Source organism: Podarcis vaucheri (assembly GCF_965113315.1).
Source record: "Podarcis vaucheri genome assembly, chromosome: 5".
NCBI lineage: Eukaryota > Metazoa > Chordata > Lepidosauria > Squamata > Lacertidae > Podarcis > Podarcis vaucheri.
In genome coordinates, this window is record NC_138763.1 from 76,724,505 (window position 1) to 76,739,086 (window position 14,582).

General features: G+C 48.9%; 1 protein-coding gene across 6 annotated transcripts in view; it reads left to right on the plus strand.

Annotated features, from left to right (window-relative positions):
• Positions 1-14,582, plus strand: part of RHOBTB1 (Rho related BTB domain containing 1) — a 74,838-nt gene that overhangs the window by 41,679 nt on the left and 18,577 nt on the right. For all 6 annotated transcript variants that reach the window (XM_082222400.1, XM_082222402.1, XM_082222401.1 and 3 more), the window contains 3 exons: positions 9,035-9,220; positions 10,749-11,725; positions 13,686-13,804. In XM_082222400.1, the coding sequence (XP_082078526.1) occupies positions 9,035-9,220; positions 10,749-11,725; positions 13,686-13,804 (1,282 nt within the window). The remainder of the gene's footprint in view (positions 1-9,034; positions 9,221-10,748; positions 11,726-13,685; positions 13,805-14,582) is intronic.

The window sequence follows — 14,582 nt, forward strand, 5'->3', positions numbered from 1 at the left end:
ATGTGTTTTAAATACAGTTGTACCTCAGGTTAAGTACTTAATTTGTTCCGGAGGTCCGTACTTCACCTGAAACTGTTCTTAACCTGAAGCACCACTTTAGCTAATAGGGCCTCCCGCTGCTGCCGTGCCGCGGGAGCCTGATTTCTGTTCTCATCCTGAAGCAAAGTTCTTAACCTGAAGCACTATTTCTGGGTTAGCAGAGTATGTAACCTGAAGCGTATGTAACCTGAGGTACCTCTGTATATTTTGTGGATGTGGTTTGTGTCTCCTAAACCCTTCTACAGCAGCACTATTTTATTTATAATTATGAGGATGGAAACATATCTGTATTGCAGGGATAACTTAAGATTTCAGGCCTAAGTAGGCAGCGCATTGCAAATGTCTGGTGAATTTCTACGTCCTGTAAGGGTCTTGGTGGAGTGAAGACACCAAGCAGGTGAGAACTCGAAACTTAAAAGGTCTGAGATTCAGTTAGGTAGCCGTGTTGGTCTGACGCAGTTGAAACATATAAGAAAATTCAGATACCTGAAGAAGTGTGCATGCACACGAAAGCTTATACCAAGAACAAACTTAGTTGGTCTCTAAGGTGCTACTGGACATTTTTTTAAAAAAATGTTTTAAAAGGTTTGAGTTACATGCATATGAATTAAGCTGTCATATAGTCATGGCGAATATAAAATGCTTGAAATGCAAGCAACTGATAGCAAATGTTAGCATAGGTTAAGCCCCAAGTAAGTGGTGCAGTTTCTTCCAACTGTGTTTCTACAAACTGTGGGATAGTTTTAGTGAGGTGCCCAGAGAAGAAGATCTGACTCTGAAGTAGCCTCCCAAAAGCATAAGGGAAGTGAATGTGTTTGCCACAAACTCTTATATTAAAGCCCTCTGCTCTATGGGTTTGCAGTCATTTATATAACACACACACACGCACCTGTCTACTATTAAACGTAGGCGTACAGCACTATCTGCATTGCATTGTATTGCAGATTATTTTTAGGTATTGCTAAGAAGTTCTAGATAGAGCTGCTGTGTCCTCTGTGAAATGAGGAGAGCAGCAGTATGGAACAGGTAGATCATTAATGATTTAGAAGGCAAATGTTGGTATTCATACAGGTCTCGCTCTGTTAATTGCCCAAATGTGGAGGCACAACAAATTGGTGCTAAATTAAAGTTTAATAGAAATTAATTGGAATGGAAGGGTTTGCATTTTTTAGTTTTTTTTATTGGTTCACCATTGCTGCTGTTACTCATGTTTGCAGGAATCTTGTAAGAGCATTTCTGCTTTCTAGCACTGTTATACTAGATACTTTACCTATTAAGGTTTTGCAGTTACTATCCATGACTGAGAATTATGAACTGATCCCTTAATTTCCTTAATTATTTTGGTACCTGTTTCAGGAAAAGTGTTCAATCACATGTTTTTTATGTGTGTGTGTGTTTTTAAAAAACATGCTTATATTGCGTGGAATACAACCCTAATTATGATATACCTACACACACACACACACACACACACACACTATAATTATCATATCTGTCAGAGCTGCTTCCAGATCCTAGCTCACAGAGGATCACGCTAGCCAGCGATCATTAAGTAAAAGTCTTTATTGAGTTACAGTTTCCATTCTCAAGCTGCTTCGTGCAACTCTACGTCTAATGGCTAGATCGGCGAAGTCCCGTCTGAGTCTCCGCCCCTTGCGCACCAACTTAATATCCTAGCCCTGCTCCACCTTTTCCGCCTGACTGTTCTCCTCTGGGTCCCTCTGCCCCCCGGGGTCTCTTCCTTCCTGGATTCTTCTGACGCCGACCCCCCGGACTCTCCTGTCTCCTTGCGCCGGGCTTTAGGACCTGGCTCTCTTTCAGGGCTGCCTACTGCGTCACTTCCCTGTGCATTTGAACTTGGCGCGCGCGCCCAACCTTCCACTTTCCGTCTGACCGTTTCTTCGCTCCCTGATGGAGGTGTGGCCACTCCTGACTCATGCCCTCCCCCCTGTTGTGAGCTGCCAGCGCTTGATCCCTGGCTCTCTTCCTCTTCCCTGCTCTCTGGCGGTGACGCTGGTCCCGATTTCCAACTGCTCTCCTCTGAGTCCCCTCTGGCTCTATCTCCCTGGGGTGTCCCCCTAGGCTCCCCCCTTGCCCTGGCCACTGGTGCTCCTTTCTGTGAATCTTCTGATTCACTGGAAAGACTCGGAGATCTCGGGTCGTCGTCATCACTCATCTTTTCCTCTGCCTCCTCCCCCTCGCTCTCTGTTTCCTCCCTTGCCCTTGCCTCTGCTCCTGAACCCCTGACATCCATCCCCCCCTTGAAGCCCCCCGTTCCCCCCTCCCCTCCTTCCGGTGCGGGAGCTGGGTGCTGCTGCGGCAGAGGGACGAACGTCGGATACCGTTCGCTTCCCGTGGTGGGCCTCCACTTGAAGTCTCCCGGTTCTTCCTCCCTGCTCTCGTCGACGACGGTCACCTCCGCGTCCATCTCTGTGCCGCCGTGCTCGAAACCAAGGTCGTCCCCGAAAACGTCCATGTCCGTCTCTCCCTCACTGCCTCCTGGCGGCGTTGCTCATCCGGGACCTTCCAGCCACCTCTTGCGCCACTGCTCCTCTGGTCTATCGTCCCACCAATACGAGGGTTCTGAGGCAGATCCCGAGGGTGACCCCTCCGGGGAACGGGCATCTCGTATCGGGTCCTCGTCCGAGTCGAACCCCCGGAACGTGCTTGCAGAAAGTGTGGGAGTGAAAAGCCAGTCGTCGAAAAGGTCTGCTGGCATTGGTCTATGTGGGAAGAGGGCATGAAACTCGTCCTTGAGCAGAGGTTCGTCCAAGGCGTAGCCCGGCACCCAGCTGTTCGCACTGGCCGGGGTGCCCTCCTTGGCGAGAAGGTATTCTACTCCCTCTTCCCCCCACCTGGAGACCAAAATTTCCGTGACTTCGTTGATGCGCTCCTCCTGTGCCACTCCCGCGTGCCCGGGTCTTTCCCTGAGCGGACTCGGCGCCGTTCCGGGTTCCTGAAACCTGTGCGGTGCCTTGTAGGGAGTGAGCACCGATCTGTGGAACACCGGATGCATTCTGGAACCCTCCGGAAGCGCCAGCCTGAAAGCCACCGGGTTGACCTGCTCTTCGACTTGGTAGGGCCCCAGTTGCTTATGCCCTAGTTTCTTCTTGGCCAACGACCTGGCCGGCACTGCGTGGGCTGCTAACCAGACCCAGTCTCCCACATGGATCTCTTCGCCAACCCTCCTGTGTTTGTCCGCCTGCACCTTGTATGCGTGTTTGGCCAGCTCCAGGTGCCGCCGCAGCTGATCGTGGACCTCCTGCAACTCCGACGCGAACGCATCTGCTGTCTGCGGCTCCCCCTCCACCATTCTTTCCAGTCCCGGGAAGGTTCTGGGGTGCCTCCCGTTGTTGGCGAAGAACGGCGTGACCCCTGTGGACACGTGCTTCGTGTTGTTGTAGGCGAACTCGGCGAGCGGCAGGTAATCCACCCACGTCGCAGGCTGTTGATTCGCATAGCATCTCAGGTACTGCTGCATGATGGCATTGACCCGCTCCGCTTGCCCGTTGGTCTGCGGGTGTCTCGCCAACGCCAGGTTGATCTTGACGTTTAGGAAGCCCATCAGCTTCTGCCAGAAATTCGAGATGAACTGCCGCCCGCGGTCGGACAGAATAGACCGTGGCAGACCGTGAACCTTGAACACGTGGTCTATGAACAGTTTGGCGGTTTGTTCCGCCGTGGCCACCTTCGCACACGGGATGAAATGTGCCATCTTGGAGAACAAGTCCACCACCACCAGCACGGCCGTCTTGCCCCTCGAGCTGGGCAGATCCGTGACAAAGTCCAGGGCCACTCTCTCCCATGGTTCGACCGGAGTTTGCAGCAGTTCCAACAGTCCGGCCGGCGGTCTGTGCACTGGTTTGGCCCTCTGGCAGGTGTCGCACCTCGCCACGTAGTCCGTGACCTCCCCTCTCATTCCGGGCCACCAGAAATCCCTGGCGACTAATTCCACCGTCTTCTCCTTGCCAAAGTGCCCGGCAGTGGGCGCGTCGTGCAGCTGCTGCAGTACCTTGGCGCGAAGTTCGTCTCCCGGCACGTAGATGGCCCCTTTACGGATGAGCAATCCATCTCTCAGCTGGAACCCGTCGGTCGCTGCCGTGCCCCTTTGCACCTCTGCCATCTTTGCTTGCGCGAAGGAGTCATTCTGCAACGCTCGTCGCACCGCCTCCAGGTCCACTGTCGCCGCAGCGCACGCCCACACTGTTGGTGCGAAGATGTGCATGGCGGCCGCTGGCGTGGCGTCCTCCAGATACTGTGGCTTACGGGAGAGCGCGTCCGCCATGATGTTGGTGTCCCCCGGGACATACTCTATTCGGAAGTCGAAGTTCGCAAAGAACTCAGCCCAACGTATCTGCCTCTGATTCAGGAACTGTGCCGTGCGCCAGTGCTCCAGATTCTTGTGGTCCGTGCAGACCTGCACCGTGTGCTTGGCGCCGATCAGGAAGTGCCTCTACGCTTTGAATGCTGCATGAATGGCCAGCAACTCCCTGTCCCAGATGGTGTAGTTCTGTTCGGACTTGCTGAGCTTCCTGGAGTAAAACGCCCCCGGCCGCCAAACCCCCTGCGGGTCTCTCTGCAGCAGGACTGCTCCCACGGCTCTGTCCGAGGCGTCTGTCTCGACCCTCATCGGCCTGCTGGGGTCGACATGCAGCAGCTGCTCTTCCGACGCGAAGAGACGTTTGAGTGCCTGAAAGGACCGCTCCGCCTGCTCCGTCCAGATGAACTTCTTTTTCTTGGAGCTAAGCGTGTCCGTGATGGCCGCTGTCTGCATAGCGAAGCCTTTGATGAACTTGCGATAGAAATTCGCGAAGCCGACAAATCATTGGACCTCCTTCCGGTTGCGCGGGCTTTTCCATTCCAACACCGCTCGAACCTTGGCGCTGTCCATGGCGAGCCCCTTGTCAGACAACTTGTAGCCCAGAAAATCCACCTCCATCACGTCGAATTGGCACTTCTCCAGCTTGGCGTAGAGCCTATGCTGCTGCAGCCTGCTCAGCACTTCCTTGACGTGTCTGTCATGCTCCTGCTGCGATTCCGAAAAGATCAGGATGTCATCTAAGAAACAGACGCACGTCTTGTAGAGGAGCCCCGCCAACACGTGATGCATGAACGCTTGAAAAACGTGGGAGCCATTTTGCAATCCAAAAGGCATAACTCTATACTCGTAGGTGCCCAGTGGCGTGAACATGGCTGTCTTCCACTCATCTCCCTCCCGCATGCGAATGAGGTTGTACGCCCCCCCGCAGGTCTAACTTGGTGAACACGCTGCCCTTCCGTACCTTTGCGAGGAGGTCGTCGATTCGGGGCATGGGGAAGTCCGATGGCTTGGTCACACTGTTTAAGATGCGATAGTCCACGACCAGCCTTTTTTGGGGCGTGTCCCGCTTCTTAACAAAGAATACAGGACTGCCCCCCGCTGCCTTGGACTCCCGGATGAAACCGCGCTCCAAATTATGATCTATGAACTCTTTGAGTTCCTGCAGTTCGTCCTCAGACATGGAATACAGCTTCCCTTTAGGCAGCGCCGCCCCCGGCAGCAGGTCAATTTTGCAGTCATATGGTCTGTGGGGGGGTAGCCTGTCTGCCTCCTTCTCGCAGAAAACCTCCAAAAATTCTGCGTACTTGTGGGGAATTGCTTGCAGCGTGCCTAGCAGCAGCTGTGACTCCTCTTCCTCTCCTTCCTGCCGGGGCACGATGCAGTGTTCAGCACAAAAGGAAGAGCCGAAGGTCAGCTGCCTCTGGTACCAAGCCAGCGTCGGGCTGTGCTTGTCCAGCCAACTCATGCCCAATACAATGGGCATGTCCGACAGTTGAGTGACGTTGAAGCTGATGATTGCCCTGTGATTTCCAAGCCGCAGCACCATAGGTGGCGTCTGCTTCACCACTTGCCCCCCTAGCAGCTCCCTGCCATCCACCGTGACAACCTGCAGGGGCAGCGTGGCAGGCAGCAACTGTATAGCGTGCCGGTCGACAAAGTCCTGCCCTATGAAGTCTGCATTGCTTCCCGAGTCGACGGTGATTGGCACATCCATGGTGATTCCATTGGGTAGCTGGAGCGATGCGGTGAGCCTCACTACTGGCTTGGGCGGGAGGGGGTCCATGGGCGGTAAAATCCCTGGGGACTGCTTCACTGACACGTCTGGCTGGGCCCCAGTGCCTCTTCCTCCAGCCAGACATCGTCGTTTCCCTGCTGTGGTTCTCCTTGCTGCGTTGCTGCAGTCACCATTGCTGAGGCTGCAGTGTGCTTGTGGAGCCTCCGGGGACACTCTTTCGCCATATGCCCTGGATCCTCGCAGATATAACACTTCCTGTTCCCTCTAGGAGGCTTCGCTTTCACTGCTGCCGGTGCTAGGGCTCTGGCTGCTGACTGAGCCCTTGCACTTCCAACCTCCATCGGTTCCACCCCTCCCCCTGTTGGAGGCGTGGATTGCGCACGCGCTGCTTCTCTGGGAAGGAAGGAGGAGCCCCTGGCTGGTTCGCGCCCGCTACGCCCTTCGTCCCTGCTCCACGGACGTTCTTCCAGCCGCACCCCCACCGCCAGCGCCCTCTGAACGATCTCCTGCGTGGTCCGGGGTCTCTCCCCCCTCGCAATTTCATCTTTAACCGAGCTGTGCAATCCCTCCCAAAACAGGTCTCTTACAGGAGCCGAATCTCTGTCCCATTCCAGGGCACTGACCAAGGCGAAAAAGCGTGCATGATACTGCCTTACGCTGGCCCTCCCTTGTTTCAATCCATGTATCTGCTGTCGAGCAAGATCCACGTCAATACTTGATAAGAAACATCCATCCATTGCTTTAATAAAGGCATCCGCATTTTGGAGCGCCGGATCCCCATCCCTCCACAAATTGCGCAGCCATGCTTTAGCATCTCCATGCAAATGAGACATGATGAATCCCACTTTCTCTTGCTCATCTCTAAAGTCTCTTTTCAGCAGTTGCAGTGCACACATTACATCTGCTCTAAAGTTGGGGTACTGTTGCAGATTCCCATCGAAGTGAGAGACCAGACCGCCTGTTCGTCTCGCCAACCCAATTCCCTCCTGTTTGGGTGTCAGTTGCCCTTGCTTAGTAAGCATGTCCAACCTGATCTGGAGATCCCTGCAGGCGGCAGCTGCCTCCTCCTCTCTCTTCCTGGATGCGAGAGCCTCTGCATTCAGTTGTGACACTGCTTCTCTGAGTTCCGCTATCTGCTGCTCAGCCGTCATGTCGTCTGCCGTTCGTGAGCTCGCTAGTAGGCACCTGCTTCTCTCCTCTCCTCGAGGCTGTAGATGCCCACAATTAATGAGACGGGACTTACTGTCAGAGCTGCTTCCAGATCCTAGCTCACAGAGGATCACGCTAGCCAGCGATCATTAAGTAAAAGTCTTTATTGAGTTACAGTTTCCATTCTCAAGCTGCTGCGTGCAACTCTACGTCTAATGGCTAGATCGGCGAAGTCCCGTCTGAGTCTCCGCCCCTTGCGCACCAACTTAATATCCTAGCCCTGCTCCACCTTTTCCGCCTGACTGTTCTCCTCTGGGTCCCTCTGCCCCCCGGGGTCTCTTCCTTCCTGGATTCTTCTGACGCCGACCCCCCGGACTCTCCTGTCTCCTTGCGCCGGGCTTTAGGACCTGGCTCTCTTTCAGGGCTGCCTACTGCGTCACTTCCCTGTGCATTTGAACTTGGCGCGCGCGCCCAACCTTCCACTTTCCGTCTGACCGTTTCTTCGCTCCCTGATGGAGGTGTGGCCACTCCTGACTCATGCCCTCCCCCCTGTTGTGAGCTGCCAGCGCTTGATCCCTGGCTCTCTTCCTCTTCCCTGCTCTCTGGCGGTGACGCTGGTCCCGATTTCCAACTGCTCTCCTCTGAGTCCCCTCTGGCTCTATCTCCCTGGGGTGTCCCCCTAGGCTCCCCCCTTGCCCTGGCCACTGGTGCTCCTTTCTGTGAATCTTCTGATTCACTGGAAAGACTCGGAGATCTCGGGTCGTCGTCATCACTCATCTTTTCCTCTGCCTCCTCCCCCTCGCTCTCTGTTTCCTCCCTTGCCCTTGCCTCTGCTCCTGAACCCCTGACAATATCACTTGCTTCTAAAGATCTAGTCCTTCTCTGTCATGTAGCACAGCTCTTTTTTGCAATAGCTATTTTTATTTAAAAGCTTCAGTGTGCAAAAATGTTAACAGGGCATCTGCATAATTCCTCCTTTTTGTCAGTGTTTATTTCCACACGTTGAAGAAGTGATTGGCCTTGGTGAACTTAGCACTGGGTAGAAACAAGATTAAAAATAAATAAATCTTTAAAAAAAATCATAGTCTATAACATTCAGTGCACTGGCGCTGACTGTTGCCAGCTTAATGAAACTTCGTTCTTTTCCCAGCTTGAGGAAGCTAAGGGCACATCTTGTAAATATGCACGTATGCAAGTGTTGTTGTTTTTAAAGTGCACACCTAAATATGTATGAATGAGACAAAAAATGTTGGAAATGCAGGCATCCTACAGGTATCCTCAACAGAGAGCCAGATACCTCCCTGTTGCATTTACACTTGGTGGCAAACCTGGTATTTTTACTATAATCTGTGTCAAATGGTCCAATCTGAGAGGCACTCTTGACTAATCTCTGTGTCATGTTACTTTACATGTTCCTATTAAGAAATGGCTGGACAGCCACGTAACTTTCCTCTACAAATTAGAGTTTGGCATGTTGTGATGGAAGCAAAATGGCAGCCCATTCCCATCTGTAGTTGCTGTTGTAGAATTTGGCAATGGCTCTTACTCACTGAAGATGACACCTGTCAGAGGATAAGGAGGGTTCTCTGGTGTCTTGGGGGTTGCGGAAGAAAGTAGGATTTTAACAAATAATTTGCATGAGTATGAAGTGTACTCTAGGAACCTGGTTTTGAGACACCTAAGGGAAATGCTGTGCATGGAATATAGGGTGGTTTTTTGTTTTCCTTTTACTTTTTACACACAGAGGATGAGATTTAATTTTCATTTAAGACAATGCATGTTTATTCCAGGTCCGATGTTGTTGTCCTGTGTTTTTCCATTGCTAACCCTAACTCCCTGAATCATGTGAAAACCATGTGGTATCAAGAAATCAAGCATTTCTGTCCTCGCACACCTGTTATTCTGGTTGGTTGCCAACTGGATCTTCGATATGCTGATCTGGAAGCTGTAAACCGAGCCAGAAGGCCATTAGCAAGGTAAAGTTGGCTTCAATATTCAGTAGGAGAAATCCATGTTTCCAATTGACAATATTAGTATGCACCTCAGCTTCTGGGGAGTATGTAGTCTTCTGCCTCCTAAATCAGGAGTGGGTCATCTTTTTCTTATAAAGGTCCATTGGCTAATGGCAAAAGCCAGTCAGGAGCCGGAGTTAGTGGTGGGTGGAGCCACAACCAAAAGGGGGCAGTGCTTCCAGGATTGCATAGCTCCAGGTGGGCAGCCTGGGGGCCCCCAGATATTGTTGGACTACAACTCTCTTCGGCCCAGCCAGCAGGGTCCAGTAGTCAAGGATGATGGGAGTTGTAGTCTAACAACATCAGGTTGCCCACTGCTGCTAAAACTCTTTTATCTGTCGGTGGCACCACATCTTTTCTCTTACATGTGCAGGCACAAAGAGGAAGCAATTCTCAGAACAGTGGTCTGGACAATAAGAGCTGGATGATGCTGAGGGCTATGCAAGCTTAGGCCTACAGATTCTCTGCCCCTGTCCTAACAGTATATATCAGAGATGGGGAATCCTTGCCTCTCCAGGTGTTCAGGGACTCCAACACCCATCAGTCCCAGCCAGCATGGCCACTGGTGAGAAGTCATGGAAGTTGTAGTCCAGCAACATCTGAAGGGCCACTGGTTCCCCGTCCCCATATATGACACCTTGCTTTATACTGTGTCAGGTTGTTGGTTCATATAACACTATACTCTCTGTTCCACCTGACAGTGAATCTCCAAGATCTTAAGGAGAAGTCTTAACCAGTCCTGCAACCTAGTACCCTATAACTGCTTGGATTGAACCAAATGGCTCTAAAGCATATTCTCTGCTGCTGCTGCCGAGGTCCAGGTTTCACCTCACATTTAGACTACTGTAATGCCCTCTATGTGGGGCTTCCCTTATGACTGCATCTGGTGCTGAATGCTGTGCCCTGGGTGGTAATTGGCGCACATCATGTTGTTGGTGAGGGGACCTGCAGCGTATTAGCCACTGAGGCAGTTTTAGTGTCTTGTTACTCACATATAAAGCCCTAAACAACTCTAGACCAGATCACCTGACAGGCCGACTTCCCTTTCATTGCCCAGTAAGGGTATTAAGATCACCAAGTGGATAGTCTTTACCACACAGCCTGATGATTATCAGCTTAGGGTGACATGAAGATGGTCTTTTCCACTTGTAGGAGCAGCGTTGTGGAATGCATTTCCTGCTGAAATGCAAGAGGCCCCATCTGTACTGGAATTCCACCAACCATTCCATTGACCAAAGTCTCCTCTTTTATTTGCTATGGGATTGTTTTATTGTATATTTTTTTTAAATATGTACTTTAGCAGTGTTGTGCAATTGGTTTTTATGTTTCATAAAGTGCTTTAAAACCATCAGGGAATTAAGTGATATATTATTATTATTATTATTATTATTATTATTACTACTACTACTACCCATGCATAGGTGTATTTCAATGAGATATGGAAGCCATATCCAGCTCCCATGAGCTACTTGTCTGTTTGTTTACTTCACAGGCCTATCAAACGGGGAGACATCTTGCCACCAGAAAGAGGCAGAGAAGTTGCCAAGGAGCTTGGGATACCGTATTACGAAACCAGTGTATTTGACCAGTTTGGTGTCAAGGATGTGTTTGATAATGCCATTAGAGCTGCCCTGATCTCCAGGAGACATCTACAGTTCTGGAAATCGCATTTGAAGAAAGTTCAGAAGCCTTTGCTTCAAGCTCCATTTCTACCTCCAAAGGCACCTCCTCCGGTTATCAAAATCCCAGAGTGTCCCATCATCAGTATCAATGAAGCCGGATACTTATTGGACAATCCATTGTGTGCAGATGTCATGTTTATCCTCCAGGAAGATACTCACATTTTTGCTCACAAGATCTACCTAGCTACCTCCTCTTCGAAGTTTTATGACCTTTTTTTAATGGAATGTGAAGAAACCCCAGACTTATCTGAAACTCCTTGCAATAAAGAAAGGGCCAGTAGAAGCTTTATGGCCAGAAAATGCAGCCTTGAAACAGATGAGAGTAGTGAGATGGCAACCCTAAAATCTTCTAATGCCAAACTCACATCATTAGCAGGTAGTGGTAACCCTTTAACAAGGTTAGAGCTTGAAGCAGGGGAAGTCAGTTGCCTGAAGCAAGCGCCAACATTTTGGGGCAAAGGCTTTGTTAGCATGCATAGAGAAATGCAAGTCAACCCTGTTTCAAAGAGGACTTGTGCTGTAACAGTGGTCAAGATAGATGCTTCTATTCAGCCTGGGCCTTTTAAAACTGTTCTGCAGTTTTTGTACACAGGGCAGCTGGATGAAAACGAGAAGGATCTTACCAGAGTAGCTCAGATTGCTGAGATATTGGAAGTGTTTGACCTGCGGATGATGGTGGAAAACATTACGAATAAGGAAGCCTTCATGAACCAGGAAATTACAAAGGCTTTCCATGTCAGAAAAGCTAACAGGATAAAAGAATGCCTCTCTAAAGAAACATTTTCTGGTGAGAATACATGAATACATCCTCATTATCCCTTTGAATTAATCCACAAAAGCCATCCAATCAATAGTTCCATATATAAAGCAATCTATAACACTCAAGTAGGAGTCATTGGTCCAGTTCCAACATCATAAACCCTACCAGGGACAGCAGCTCAATGTAAAGATGGAAGAGAAATTTGATCCAAAATGCAGTTAAAGCCAAATCTATCAAATCTGGACTTTCTGAAACTATATGCAAACCAAAACAAAGCTATCCTTCAAAATTCAAACTTCTCCAAGTTTTGTGATGCAGTTCTCCAATTAGTGTTTACAAAAATGCATATACTGGGGGAAATGAAGTTATTAGTGAAACTAAGGTGCAAAAATGCATTATATTGGGGATAATTGCTTGCAAAAAATTGCACATTGGTCAAAACTGCATATAAAATTACATTAGGAGAGATTTGTGGTAAAATGCTGGTGAATTTTCATGAGGATTTAAAAATAAAGTAAAACATCAAATTGCGCTAATATGTGGGAAAAATCATTCTATCCCTAGCTCTATGGTACAGGCCCATGTAGGATTCAACATATTAGCTGTCTCCTGGTAGGGATTTGTGTGAGCATGCCAGCTTTTTTTAAAAAATGCTTCTACTGCATTGATGGAAATAATTGCCAGGAAGTATGCTGGCTGATATATTACCTTCCTCCATGTGGTTGGGGCTACAGGTCCATGCTATGTGGAGGATTACAGAGTGTCTGAACCAGAGGCCATTGTGGTACAAAAGGAAGTAATTAGAAGTGAATCTTGGATGTCCATACACATGATAGATGGCCTTGTGCAAATGTCTGTCAGCTGCAGTTTTGTGCCTGTTAAATGATAATATTAATGACCTCTCAGATAAGGGAGTGAAATAAGGGTTGTAGGCACCGGATTCAGCTAGCCCATTCCACTAGCAGAAGGCAGTGCAAGGACTCCCACTAGTTCAGGCATAGGCAAACTCGGCCCTCCTGATGTTTTGGGACTACAATTCCCAATATCCCTAGGTAACAGGACCAGTGGTCAGGGATGATGGGAGTTGTAGTCCCAAAGCATCAGGAGGGCCAAGTTTGCCCATGCCTGCACTAGAGCAACAGGGCTCCCCCCCCCAATCTCAGGGTGTGGCTCTTAAACCAGATTAATTTAATGTAGACAAAACCATTAGTGTGCACAAGAAAAGGTAGAAATAACTAGAGGTCCACAGCAAAGATTTGGCTGGCTAGTTCAAATCAATATGAACCTGTGTCTAAGAATTAAAGTTGCATATGTACATCCTGTTTCATCCTTATGCAGGCAGACTGATTCATTAATATTTTTCTCTATAGCCCATTCCCTAGAACTAACATAACCAGGAATCAAGAACCTAAGAAGCTACCTTACGCTGAGTCAAAGCATTACTCTATTTATATCAGAAACTTTGTGCACTGACTGGCAGGAGCTCTCCAGGGTTTCAGACAGAGATCTTTGGTCAGCCCTAAGTGGGAATGTTTAGTATCTTGGGAAGAATGTACACCACCAACCACTGAGCTATGCTCCTTAATTCTGAGACATGCATCCTCTTGGGTGAATTGCATGAAGTGTACAATGGAATATTGTCAGATGCTGGGTGCTGCCTGTATTTACATAAGCAAACGAATCGTGTCTGAGTGGACAAGTTTAAACTGTTTCCATTTGTGTATATGAAGCCTTCAGTGGCCAGACTTCCAAAAGGTGAAGAGTGCAAAGCTGTTCCTCCTCTGCCCAGGTTTTAATGGTCATCTGTGTCTCCCTTAGAAATAATTATTATGTGCCCTTTTGGATGCATTTGCAGTAATATTCGCGAGAGAGACAGCTGTGTAACGCCCTCCTCCAGTTTCTGTAACACCCTCCTCCAGTTGTTGTATTTGTCTCCAAGCACATTCCACCATAGTTTATGGTTCTGTTTCTCTGATCCCATTGGCAGATGTGACGTTTAAGCTGGAAGATGGAAACATTAATGCTCACAAGCCGCTACTGATCTGTAGCTGTGAATGGATGTCTGCAATGTTTGGAGGATCGTTCATTGAAAGCTCAAACACTGAGGTACTTGTTCTCTTTGGTGTGTAGCCTCAATAATGTGCCATAAGCTTTACCCTTTGGGTGGATAAATTGCAGTGGTTTAAACAAAGGGGACATTTTGCTGGAGTTTGTCATCACTAGCCCAGAGAGCATTTTCAAAATGTTTTAGGTTCTAAGTGACTCCTTTCTCAAGAAATTTCAGTTGTTATGGTAATTTCTCTCTCTCTCATTTCCTAAATTTGAATTTTAAAGTAAATTAAATGTTGGTGTCCCTGTACTGTTGTTGTGTATAAGAGGATCGTTATAGATGAACTTTGGTGGGAGGAACTAGAAGAACAGGGAAACTCTTCAAGCCACTTTTCTGGCGGTCAAAGATAGAAGTGCCCTGGATGAATTTTGGTCTCCTGAGCAGTATTGTCTGGCTTCCTGATTTTTAACCCAAAGAGTGTGATCGGCATTTCTCGCAATAGGATTTTCCAGCAGGCCTTCTCTGGAAAATAGCAGTTTCGCCCCTTCTTCCCTGACTCTGTTATCAAAGCAGACATTCTGAAAGTCTCAATTGCTAGGCAGCACATTATATCTTCAAATGGAATCATTGTGACATCTTGGACGGGTTCTAAATCTAGGCTACAAAATAAATGCATGTTGTATCATTCATGAAAATCACACCTAAGCAATAGCTTTTTCTCTGCCAAGTACACACCCGCAGGGGCCTGATCTTATTGGAAACATAATTAAATATCAAGCAAACTGCCTCATTTAGAGGAGGATTTCTTTCCATCCATATGTTAATCCCATCCCT